Source organism: Pavona decussata, unplaced genomic scaffold (assembly GCF_977016875.1).
Source record: "Pavona decussata unplaced genomic scaffold, jaPavDecu1.1 SCAFFOLD_258, whole genome shotgun sequence".
NCBI lineage: Eukaryota > Metazoa > Cnidaria > Anthozoa > Scleractinia > Agariciidae > Pavona > Pavona decussata.
Window position 1 is genome coordinate 271,601 of NW_028145661.1, and position 13,127 is coordinate 284,727.

The 13,127-nt window shown below is 37.5% G+C and overlaps 1 protein-coding gene across 1 annotated transcript; it reads left to right on the forward strand.

Annotated features, from left to right (window-relative positions):
- The first annotated feature begins 1,115 nt into the window (after positions 1–1,115).
- Positions 1,116–8,447, forward strand: LOC146456313 (uncharacterized). Its single transcript, XM_085093222.1, has 4 exons — positions 1,116–1,273; positions 1,839–1,896; positions 4,016–4,121; positions 6,842–8,447. Exons 2-4 carry the CDS (start codon positions 1,877–1,879, stop codon positions 7,052–7,054), a joined length of 339 nt encoding a protein of 112 aa, XP_084949348.1. The 5' UTR covers positions 1,116–1,273; positions 1,839–1,876; the 3' UTR covers positions 7,055–8,447.
- The last annotated feature ends 4,680 nt before the right edge of the window (positions 8,448–13,127 follow it).

Here is a 13,127-nt window from a genome sequence, read left to right on the forward strand (position 1 = left end):
TGGAGTCCCAGGATCTCTCCTCTTCACTTCCCAGGGAGTGAGAGATGGGAGACCTTGGTTGGCGATGGTCACGTATCTCCAAGAGAAAAATTAGACCCATCGAAGAGTCCTTCGCTTGCTTGTCTTTGTCAAGATTTATTGTCCACTCCAAAACGAGGCTTCCGCTTTGTTGCGAGAAGCCCGCGCGAAACTCATTTAACTGGCTATTTGACCATGAAGACTATGGTTTTTCAGTATTCTTAATTTTGCGAGTCATTGTTCGGAACGTTGTTGGACATCTGCTTTCGGGTTGATGACGACGCCTGTCAAACCAGCGTCGTGTCTACTTGCCCAGACCGCATATCTGGCATATATAGATTGCACATGCACCTAGACGTCTGCACCCAAGGTGGGAATGAGTGACACGCGCCCGATCCCCCTACCCCGTTCTGTCGCTTATTTAGCCAGATTTCCTTTCATCGCAGGAGGGCCTCCACGACGTTTGAAGAAAAAGAGAGAGAAGTCCCATAAAAGAAAAACGCGACGTGGGGTGTACATAGTAAGCACGTACCTTCGCAACTGCACAAACGAGCGCCCCGGCCTGATTAAAGGCACCAAGAGGTGCTGGCCTCACTGATGATTTACGTCGCCATCAGCGAGCACAAATACTGAATCTTCGCTCCCTAGCTAGGGGTCTTCCTAGGGCACTGCTGGCACTGCCAAAATATTAAAAGTCTCCCAGTGATTGCCTAAAGACTCTCTAATATCAAACCGATCAGTCAAATCCAATTTTATTTTACTACATTGTCTAGTTTAAAAGAAAAGGTATAATAAAGATAGTACAGTCTTAAGTTTGTAATTTTTTTTTAGATTTTTTTCTACCCAACCGATGGTGTTTCTTACAACACTTTCATTACGGAATTTTTCTAAATAGTCTGCAAGGTTCTGATGGGCTACATTGATGGCGAATGGAGGAGAAAGGAAAAATAGGAATTTAGGCTGTGTTTTAATTCAGGAAAATAAATAAAAAAAATTCCGTGCATTTTGCTTTCTGTCGAGGATTCAGTCGCTTTATTTTGGCGCACAGCGAAGAGGGACTGCGTCGAGCAACCTAAGTTTCCTCAGGGGTAGTGGGGTAGTGGGGTAGTGTCGGTCCTTCGCTAAGCACGAAGTGTACGATTGTACGTGGGATCCACTCGAACTTTCTTCACAGGTGATTCGGGAAATTCAAGGATTTTTCGGCTTTATTTTACCATAAGATGGAAGAGTTTCAAAATCCATGAGATGTGAAGAGGTAAGAGGTTTGATTTCATTGTACTACAAGCCACAGAAAATGATCCTGTCGTCATATTCGCTGAAAGCTGTTTCGACACTTATGGCTTCGTATATGCATGATTCTTGTTACAAAGTACGCAATGTTGTGTTTGTTTTTCATTTCCTTCCTGAATACTGCTCAGCCAAGCAATCTTTATCCAAATTCGCCATCTACTTTGTCGTATAATTTACTGGAGTTGATACAATTCTTGTCCTATTAAACGTATCCTTTGTGTTGACGAAGATATCATTTTATTTTCATTTTGAATAACGCTCACCTAAGCGTGAAATAAGCTTATATATTAAGCTTACCAGGTTCCTGTCACATATCCAAGTCCTTCGGACTTTTGTGTTGGCCCTTGTTTATTAAGATCCGGGTGGATCTTGTTTTCGTCACCCCACGAGCTGGAATACCACCATGAAATTTTGAAATTTCGATCATTCGCTCCTTGTATAAATAGCAAACATACTCGATTTCTGGAGTGAAATGATCTGACATTATGTAAATTTATCAAGCTTAAAGTATCCTTGTATTTTTAATTTAGAATTGCGATAAAACAATTGTTTTAGAGAAGAATAAAGGATGGATTTGCTGTTTTATGTGTAAGTGCTTTTTCCTTTATATAAAATGTACATATGTGGACCTGCGTGGGAATAATAACATGTAATTGGTGAATCTTGAGCTTAGTAAAACTACTCGTTGTTGATAATTGTTCATCGAGCCTTGAAGAAGTTGACTTAAGTTTCCCAGACAGTTATGTTAATAATTTGTTAATCCAGTTATCTCACAGTTTAACAGTTTTATTAAATGGTATCTATGTTTGGCTGTGTTGCATAAGATTTGATAAGGAATGCATTTCTAGTATTCTCAAGCAGCATATTTACTTGCAGTCCATGCCTTTTTAATAGTAATTTTACACAGCAGGACAACTGAGATACGAGGAGGGCAGAATGTCCTTTTTGTAAACAGCATAACACCCAAGCTACATTACTTCTGAACGCTAATTGCTTACTTCTGTTATCTCCCCTTCGTAAACAATCAGAGGACAACAGTTTAAGTTCATGGTCTTCTGAAAAATGTGTTCATAACCAGGAGTCACATTGGTAAAATATATTGCTGTCCTCGTTGTGGCATAAGTTCACTAAAATTATTATTATTATTATATTATGACAGTTTTAAAACATGTATGGATGTTACACTATATACAAGCCAAACCTGGGGCGTCGAACGTAACGCAGGGGCTCACACGGGAAAAGACCTATTCTAATAATGATAAAATTTAAGACTGTTCAAAAGTGAAAATATAAATTGTCTGTAATTATCTATCTATGTCAATTGAATGAAAAGCCTATAAAAAAAAATCAAAGTCAAAAAAACCTATTCTAATATTATATGCCAAGAAAAAAAGTTAAAACTGTATAAAAGTGAAAATATCTAGTCTCTAAAAAACTAATATATCCTTCATCTATATATGTTAGTTGACAAGTCCTGAACAAGTTTGTGAATTCATGAAAGCACTTTGAGTATACGTGCTATCTAATTTCAGCGAGTGGGAAATAACAGCCTTCTGCATCCAACATAGAATGTCTTTATTATTATATTATTATTATTATTATTATTATTATTATTATTATTATTATTATTATTATTATTATTAGTGAGCTTATGCAATGGGACAATTGGAAGGCAACAACATACCTGATAACGTTTGTATTTGGATGCAATATTTTGACGTAAACTGTTGTCCTTTAATCTTTTATGACATGAAAATAATGAGAAAATAATGAGCAGTAGACAGGTAACAAACAGGAGTTGTTTTTTTTTGGTGTGTTACACCATGTGATAATCACTTACATATTCATCTGTACCTTAGTTAGTATTAGTCATATGCACTTGCACCTTAATTGCACTATACAGCATTGTCACGCATGCATCCAGATAGTGTGTATTTATTGGTCGCAGCAACTTAATGTTTTCAGTTTTCAACATGCTACCGGACAACAATCATGGTGGCAGCAACAAAGTTTTTTTTAGCAATCTAACAGATGTAGTGCTTTACGGACTCAACGAGTCCACAGTTTACAGCGATATGGCCTTGAACACCCCATTTCCTGAGTTTAAGATGACAGGAGATGACAAGCACGACCTGGAAACATACATAGAAGATTTGACAGATTACTGCATCATGCAAAATTGGTTCGATACATCGAAAGAAACTGACGCACAGAAATGGACCAAGCCTGATAAAGTTAAAGATTTGACATCAATCAAAGAAACTCAGCTGTTGAAATTATTTTGAATTCTGTCAAGATTTCAAGGCAATAGACCCAAGAAATGGACACTTTCCCCTTAAAACAAATGGTAACATTTTGAATGCAACACACTTTATTAAAAGCAATGAGTTACAAATTAGGTATATACCTACCCGCAAATAGCTAAAGTTAGTCGAGGCGGGTAGGTTTGACTGTATTAAACCAAATGCAAATAAATTTTGGTGTTTACAAATTGACATCATTAGCAAAGTTTACAAAGCAACAGCAGCAACTAAAATAAAACTTAAACTTTATCACAGTTGATTTCCAAGCCAGTTGAAGTTTTACAGAGCTCTACTTAAACTAGCCTATGTTACATACTTAGACTACCCTGTAATTTAAATATGATTTAATACAAATGCAAAATAATATTAGTTTGCTAACTTTAATGATTTTTGTTTTCTTTCAGAGTAATAATAGTTGTTATAGTCCTTTTCCTTATCTTCTGGATATTTTACTTCTATGCAAGAAGTCGAAGACGGCAACAATTAGCAACAAGACAGCAAAGAGAGCAGGTCAGTTTCAGAAAATTGATTTCTTTTTATCCAGGGTTTAAAATTAATGCTGACTGAAAAATTTCAGTCTATTGTAATCAGATCACACTAATGAGTAACATACCCTCTCCTGAGAAGAAGTTGTGTTGACTGAAACAAGTGAAAAATGAAACATAAATAACCATTTACAATTTGTGGAGGTGTTGGGTAACAGTTAATAATGTATTGGGCTTTCAATCAGAAGATTGGAAGTTTGGTGGCTGAATGCCAGTGTAATTTTGTGTTGTTTACTTAGACTAGAAAGCTTGATCCTCCTTCTCTCTTCAATCATGTATAAATGGGTACCAGTAATTAACTAAACATATCAAATCTGCAGTGGCCTAGTATTCCAGGTAGGAGAGAGTTAGTAGTAATACTCCTATAGTTGCTTTATGTCACAGAAACAGGGTTAATAAAACCTCTGGCTGTGTGGGCCACTTAGACCTGAGGTGTGGTAGTTGAAAGCCAGACATGACGAGAAATAAAAGTTATTATATAATGTTTACAGTCGAACCAGGTCAAGCGTACTCCCCTAGACTCTATTAATGGATCGATTATTTGAAAATTGAACCCATTAGTCGTTTCAAAGAATGCATTCATTCATTCATTGTTTGCGCGGATCAATGTTCAAATTAAAATTCGATTCTTATTGGCTTTTAATTTGAACATTGATCCGCGCTAACAGGAAAAAGAATAAGCTGTAAAATTTAAACTACAGTACATTTGAAACAGCTCGTTCGTTCAAACTGTTCCCGCATGTTGTTGAGACGTTCATATAATTCATTATGCAAATTTGGTCATGGCAAAAGCCCAAAGTCAAGTGCTTGCAAATGAGTCGGGCTGAAAAATTCCAATTTATCTTTCATGTATAGCATTACCCACCTTGTAGCATGAGAAAGTATGGTATATATTTCACCAGACTGTTCATTATACCGCGAAGAATAGCGCAACACATGTGCCGAAGGTCATTGCCGTTGTCGAAGGTCAACTGAAATGAACATCTTTCACTGTGAGTTCGCATACTTTTCGCTAAATTAATTTGCATATACCTCAAAAAGGGCACTGCTTATTCTGATAAAGCGTTTCCAATCCTTTGGAGTAAACGCCAGTGTATAAACGTAAAATGTCCATTTAGTGATCATTATATTAGTGAGTTTAAACTTACCCGACAGGACCAACTTACACTGTGCCCGATTGAAAATGGCGAATTTTCTTTCTGACGGTACGCGTTGACTGCTGCAAATCACGAGAAATCTGCTTTTTGGAAAATCCACTATTATATAAATCAAGAATTTCCGCTCTGAATATGTTGAGCGGGGTTTTCCGGCGGGCTTTCCGGTTTTCTGGTCTCATGCATTGTTCGTATAATCCAATCAGAAATCGAATTTTGATTTGAATACTTGAAACGACTAATGGGTTCAATTTTCAAATAATAGATTCATTAATAGAATCTAGGGGGGTACGCTTGACCTGGTTTGACTGTAAACATGAACAGGGTCCGAAATTAACTTTTTCCTAAGGGAGCCAACTGGCGACTAACCTAAAAATTTTGGTCGCCAGTTGGAAGGGTTTGGCCGCCAAAAGCAAGTGTTATTGGTTTTTTTTTGTGTTTCTTGCTTGCCACGCCACGATCGCGGCTTCACCTCTTAATTTGCCGCAAACTAAAGAAAACAATCTCTCTGGCCAGGGTATAATTTACCTTAATTTATAGTAAAGCACAAAATTAAACCTTTCAAGAAAATGTTATCATTTAACACAATGTACATACAGCTATAAAAGGAGACTCACAAAAGCCGTGTAACGGTAACAGAGTCCTACATCTCAAAAAGCGTGTTTGCCAATGTTCTTGCGAAGGCTTCGGATTTCTTTCTCTAATTATTTCCATTTAGTTGGAAGTCAATAAGCTAGTGCCAGACCCTCACACTTTTTTATTGCTCAAACCAGTCCTCCACCGCGCAGGCCTGTCACTATTTATAAAATAAGGATTAAGCGCCGATGCTTTTGATCTTGCCGGATCTCGCCAGGTCATGTTTTTGCCCACGATAGCCGTATTGGGAGAAGCTGCTGAAACGATATGGCGCCAGGTAAATATGGCGATCGTAAATTCGTCGCTTCGTTTTACTACAACTGTCCACGGGAGCTTTGTGTTTTCTTTTAGATAAAGCCCTTTTACCTTGGAATGTCAAATACTGATGGGATGAAAGGTTAGTCACCTGCTGGCGATCGGTTCTAAATTTCTGGTCGCCAACACCTAATTTTTGGTCGCATTGGCGACCAATCAGTCGCAATTTCGGACCCTGATGAACAGCAGTATTTTGTCGGGATTTAAAACCACAAGGTCCAGCTTAGTGGTTTTAGACCCGATAAAACATGTGCTGAGAGTTTTTTGAATGGCTTCAAAAATATAACTGGAAAAGCATGTGTCAAGAGAGTTCATAACAATGATGCTTTTGTGAATGTTGGAAATTAGCATACAAGAAAAACATTAAACACCGCATGCTAATAAGGAGGAGGTTTGATGCTTGATCTTCCTCCTGTAGAAATATTGCACGAGATATCCTTGGTGACCTAGCCTCCCACGTAGTTGTTTTTAGGGGACTCATATTATGAGTCCCCTAAAAAATGACTGTGTGGGAGGCTATTGGTGACCAGGTTACATTTGATTTTATTTTCAAGGCCTATTCATTTTATAATACTTTCAGATTCCTCAAGGCCGTGAATATGAAGAAGAACCTGCTGTTCCACAGCCTGCATATGTGTTTACTGAATATCCGTTTGGACTGGATGATGTACCAGCCACTTTTCAAGTTCCTCCTGTTTATTCGGAAGAAGACCCAGTGAAACGGGATGAGCCCCCACCACCGTATGTGAATGATGACGATAGAGAAGGACTAATAGAGAACCAGGAAAATTAACGATAAACTCTAGACTTTGATGAGTATGTATATAGGCACATTCTATGGCTATAACAATTAGTTTGTTGTAGATAAAGTAGAATTAAATGTTTTTCAGTGTGGCTTAACAGGCAAAGTGGTCAGCTCACAAGTGTTATGAAAGGAGAAAGAAAATTAATATGCAGGAATTTAGTGGCACTAGGATCAATAGGGTTTAGTGTTTACAGTATTATGAATACTCAGGATATTAAGATAATATTTTCAAGTAATGATATTGACAGTTAAAAACGTCCAGAACATAGAATTTGAGGAGAAGCATCCTGTTAGAATCAGGTTAAATTTGAGAGCGTTCTGGTGATGTCTTGTTGGGTCTTGGATAATATGATTTCATGTGTTTGTAATATATCGTACCAAAATGTATCTCTCTGTGGTCATTTGTGGCAGTTTTTTATTATATTGTCATATTTTGTAACACTTGTCAGTGACTTCAATTTCAACTGGACAGTTAAAATGCAAGAACTGCCAAAGATATTTTTTTCCTGTTAAGATGTAAAAATTTTTTACAAAGTTAGTTTACAAAAACTTGCAAGTGGCTGTGGGAAGATATACATGTACCACAGATCATAATTTACGTACTTATGACAGTGTAAATACTAGGTAATAAGAAAGAAAGATTTTCAAGACATTGTGATATATTACTCACTGTAACTAATTAATATTATGTAAGTAGACCTGCTATTGCAGTGTAGAATTAACTAAATTTGTTTTTTACTGTCAGCTCGTCTTGTGGACACATTGTTATTTGAACTCCCAGGTTTTATTGACAGGCATAAAGAAGCTTTGTCATGGGAATTTTTTGTACCTAAACGTTTTGGTCAAAACTCTGTTGGAGCTGGAACTAAATGCCTTTTCACGTTCACATCAAGAGCGAACCATAAGAACTGGGACACAAGGGAAAGACCTGAAAAAGGCTTTAGAATTATCTTTTAAAGTTGCAATCCAAATCTACTCATGCCATCTGTGACCAATGACACAGTTAATGGTTTTCAGTGTACTAAATATTAACTGAGTAACTTTTAGGAAACTGAACTGTTATTATTTGGTTTCCATTGGTTTAAGTGTGACTTGTGGCAATAGTTCATTTTTACAGACATCAAATCAAGGTTTCGAATGTGTCCATTGTTGTGGCTGCAGTTGAAGAATAATTATGAGTAGTGAATTGTATCTATGGCTAATTTAACTATGAGGTTTTTAACTTTTTATAGGTTTTTACATGTCTCAGTTGTGACCGAGGCATGCATTTTCAATGTTGTCAAAAGCAGTTTAGTGTAGGTTAGGTAAAAGCATAGATGATTTTGTCTTAAGTTTCAAACTTTGAACTTTCAATTTCAAAATATGAGCTTTACTTAAAGAAGTGCAGTTGTCATGTTGTACTCAACCTCATAGAGTCTAATGTGGGGTGAGGCACAGTATGTTACCCAGGAATGGTCCAAATGGAAGATTGTTTGTCCTTCTTTAGCATCCCAATCCCACCCCCTCCCCCCCTGGCCCTCACAGTTGTTAAATTTTGATTTGGCCAGCTGAAATGGATGGCCAGTCTGTATGACAGAACTTGACTATATCTTGCTTGTGCAGAGCCCAGTGCAGAGGCGCTTTTCAAAAAGAGATAAAGCAAGGCATTTTTCTGAAAACTCGCATGTGCACTAGCCATGCTCTGCAGACTGGATGTCTGTGACCTCAGTTTCGTCCTGGTATAAAGAGAGCAGTGATGATGGCAATTGTATTTACAAGTATACAGATCAAGCATACAATAGGGTCCCTCAGTCGGTTGACTGTTGGTGAAGTGTCGGTTGATACTTCGATACACATACCCAGCAAAACTGAACCCAAGTACCCCCCCCCCCCCCCCTGTTTACCAATTTGAAGAGATCTCCCTTGAGCAACTGTCTTGATGAAAATTACATCTGTTATCAGTAAGTTCATGTACTTGGAGTCTCATAAGGGATTGACAAGGCTTCCTTTAAGAGAGCGACAACTTGGTTCTAAAACTCATTAGATACACTCTGGAAACAAAGAGAAATTAAACCCTTTGAATAAAAAAAAACTGTGGAAACTCCTTAGAAAGCCCGGGGGGGGGGGTACTCCCCTATATAAGGTATATAGGTATGTGCCGCCCCAAAGGGTGTGGTTTTTGAGCCGTTTTGGTCTGAAAACGGGTATAGATTTTGACAATTACGGTCTGAAATCGGGTCAGGTTTTTGGGGCCGGGAACATTTACGAAAGCTTACAAACATATTTTTCTTCTCAGTACGTAACTGGAATGACTAACTGATAGCGAGAAAAAGAAATAGATAAACTATGTCATTCCAGCTTACTTTTACTCCTTGCGTCAACATCCGTTCGGCACTGATGGATAATTATCAGGTCTGAAAACGGGTATGAATTTTAAAGGTCAGGTCTGAAAACGGGTGTGGAAAATGGCATGTTTAGGTCTGAAATAGGGTCAGGATTTGAAGACCCGGGCGGCACACCCCCACCAAGAATTCCGAGGAGTATCCCCCCCCCCTCCGGGTTAGAAAGCCTCTCAAAACCTGGTTCTAAACCCAGGTTTCCAGAATATAACCAGTTTCTGTAAAATCCATACCCATTTTCAGACTTTTAGACCAAAATAGTTAAAATCTGTTATCAATTTCAACTAAAATAGCACACGCTTTGGTGCTGCATGTACCTATATGGCTTATATAGGGGAGTACCCCCCCCCCCCCCAAAAAAAAAAAAAAATGATAATAATAATAAATAAATAAATAACCGGGTACGAGCACTGGTTTATCTGTGATACGGAAATTGTAACTAAAAAATTGAGGCCCCGTTTAGACCGTCCTTCCATTCGATTCCGTTCCCTCCTTTCCCTTTCCCGCTGGGAGTAGCTTTTCCCCAGCCCACACTCCATCGTGACGTCGATGTTCTCGCAGGGAACTGGCACTACCAAATTTAAAGATGGCGGTAAGTTTTAGTGTTTTGTGCCTTTGAATGTTTCACCCACGTGTACGCATTTATAAAGATTACCTCGTGTTTGAAATCAATTTAAGGCCGATAAGATACATGATCATATTTTAACCCGTTGCTTATATTTAAAGTTTTAAATTTTGAGCTTAATATACCTTGGTTACCTTAGATTTTACTAACAACAGACTTAGCTTAATTACTTCACTCGGCACTGCATCATCGTTGCTGATTCAAAAGAAACGATTAGGGCCCTAAATGACTTATTAAAACCATTTACCGACGTGCTTATATGTTTTAAATTAGGGAACCATGTACAGTGATATTGTCGTGAATGATAATGTATAATGGAATGCATATGTTTACAGTCAAATATCCAGGTCACGCGTGAACAGTATTTCCAAGAATGAAATGAACATTCGAATTTCTCATTGTAATGTCCGACGTGTGAATGGAATGTTGGACATTTGTCTGGAAATCGTTCCGAAAAAGACGCATTAACTGAAAAAAAGATTCAAAATACTTGGGAAACAATTGTTTTTCTTGAAATATTCAATTTTGCAATGTAAAGAAACATTCATAGCTTTATACCGTCAATAAGCTAGGGAAATTTATACGGGAACTCTGAAATCTCGTTGGCGATTTTCAAAACTGACATGTAAATTTCAAAACTCGATTTAAATTCTAAAAATATTGTTCACGTGTGACCTGGGTTGACTGTAATATTTTCACGTGACATGTACATGTATATAAGTGGTGTGATAACTTATGTTCTGTGTGAGATCTGTTAGGCTTGTTCATTGTTGTCTGTGTATTCAAAGCACCTGCAGTCAAGTGTTAACCAATGTGTTAGATGGCCACTCAGTCTTGATATCGACCAACAATTGGTCATCACGTGATTGATATGTTGATTGTCATCACTCAGTTGAGGGTTGGTCAATAGAATTTTAAACTTCGTAGACAGGTGACCAAGTATCAACATGTACTGATACCATTGGTAATCACTTGATCAGTATGTCTGCTACCACTCGGCCGATATGTCAACTGTTACCTCATCGTCAGTTGTTGGTGGCATGTCAGTCAAATGGAACTTAAGGAAACTAAACTGATGATTGGGCGGCATGTACGTTAGTCAATACTTGACAGACTCTTGACCCATGCCGGTTTGTACTAGACCACCAGTCAACCATGTATTGACCACGTAGTTACTAAAACAAGGAATGACCTAAAATGACCTAAAATGATCTAAAATTACCTAAAATGACCTAATATGAATCTAAAATGACCTAAAATGATCTAAAATGATTTTACTTTTTTAATTTTATAACAAAGACTAATGAGCAGCACAACAGAAGACTTCTTGTAGTTTATTTCCGACGCGTTTCGTCTCTACCGGAGACTTCTGCAGGGAAATTCCCGATAATTACTGTATCACAACCGCGGCTTGGATTGATGCAAAGTGTCTAGTTTTTCCCCAGCAACATGGTTTTGATCGGTGCGAAGTTCCAAGTTTCGCTCAGCAACGTGGTTTTGATTGGTACTAAGTGCCTAGTTTTTCCCCAGCAACGCAGTTTTGATTGGTACAAAGCGAAGTTCTATGTTTCGCCCAGCAACGCGGTTTTGATTGATGCAGCTATTTTATATGGAACTAGCTCAGAGTTATCTTTTATTCATGCGCTACCCTTGACTTGTTAACTGCGTGTTTATTTAAGGAAAAAGGCCTTATCACGGTTTTCGGCGCCATTTTGACGAGTAGGCCAACAGGCTTGAAAAAACAGTGTTTGTATGGAAATCCAATGTCAAATAATTTTGATAAAACATCGCTTCTAAAAAATTTATGAATTGGAAACTTTTGGCACTAGAAAGAGGATTAAGAAAAAAAATTGGAGGGACATAGCTGTGCCAGAAAGTGTCCAGTCGTGTTTTGAATTTTTCATACATTTGTCTGCAAAGCGAACCAGCCGTGAACTGCTACTAAAAATAGTTCGCGGGAAAAAATACCAAAAACCGTGATAAGGCCTATTGATGCACAGATATGGCTTTACATTGATTTCAAAAGCGTTTTATCAGTGTTTACACAAGTATTTAGCCTTGTTGTGCGGCTTTTAATGTGCGACCGGTAAACGAACCCGAAAAAAATTGGTCAGTGCCGATATTTTTGGGTCTTTCAGACCGACCAAAAAAAAAAGATTTGCTCTAGTGCGGTTTGTTTACGCAACTTTGTCATCGAATTGGCTTACGTCCAACCATCGGCACTTTTCTTATGGTAAGCACTCAGTTCTGTAATTCTGTAATTTTATCTTGGCACAATTTTTTTTTTTTTTTTTTTTTTCTTCCAGTGACAAAATTTCATCCTTTTCTTACTGCTTTCCTGTTTTTTTTTTTTTTTTTAGTAGCGTGTAACCCGCAGTTTGTAAGTAATCTAGTTACTGTTATGTTTAAGGCTATCTGTATTAAATTGTAAGTAGAGTCCTGTTTTGTTCAGTAGCGTAAGTAACCAGTAAGCATGTATTGTAGGTAGAATACTGTATTGTCTAGTGATATATTTAGCCCGTACTGTAAGTAATGTAAGTAATGTGATTTTGCAAACAATAAAAAAAAAAAAAAAAAAAAAAAAAAAAAAAATCTTGGTTTCACTTCATTTAGATCATTTAAGAATATTTCAGATTTATGTTAGATCATTTTAGGTCATTTTAGGTCATTTTAGATCATTTTAGGTCGTTCCTTGTTTTAGTAACTACGGTATCCACCAACGTTATACCGACAAATTGATGGAAATTGATGACAAATATGGGCTGATATCTTGACTGAGTGGTGATCCTCAGTCAACACTTGATCACAGGTGCCTTAAATACACATGATCCGGCTTGCTTTGCAGCTTCTTGTATAACCAGTAGGGAAAATTATATGTGTGGGGAAGGACCAGAAAAACTCTCCATAAAAGGAAAGTTTTCATATAATTATTTAAGCAGGAGGTTGTAAAGTGTGTTTCTTCCTATGGGTTTTACATAATTGTTGTATGATCTCATGATCTTCACATCTCACATGCACCTGATAATAATGTTTCAGACTGCTGAACAATAATGTTATT

Bases quoted from the DNA above. Each gene is read 5' to 3' on its own strand.
- LOC146456313 (XM_085093222.1), top strand. From the start codon at position 1,877: ATGGATTTGCTGTTTTATGT. The intron at 1,897-4,015 runs GTAAGTGCTTTT...GTTTTCTTTCAG, and splicing joins ATGGATTTGCTGTTTTATGT to AGTAATAATAGTTGTTATAG. The intron at 4,122-6,841 runs GTCAGTTTCAGA...TAATACTTTCAG, and splicing joins CAAGACAGCAAAGAGAGCAG to ATTCCTCAAGGCCGTGAATA.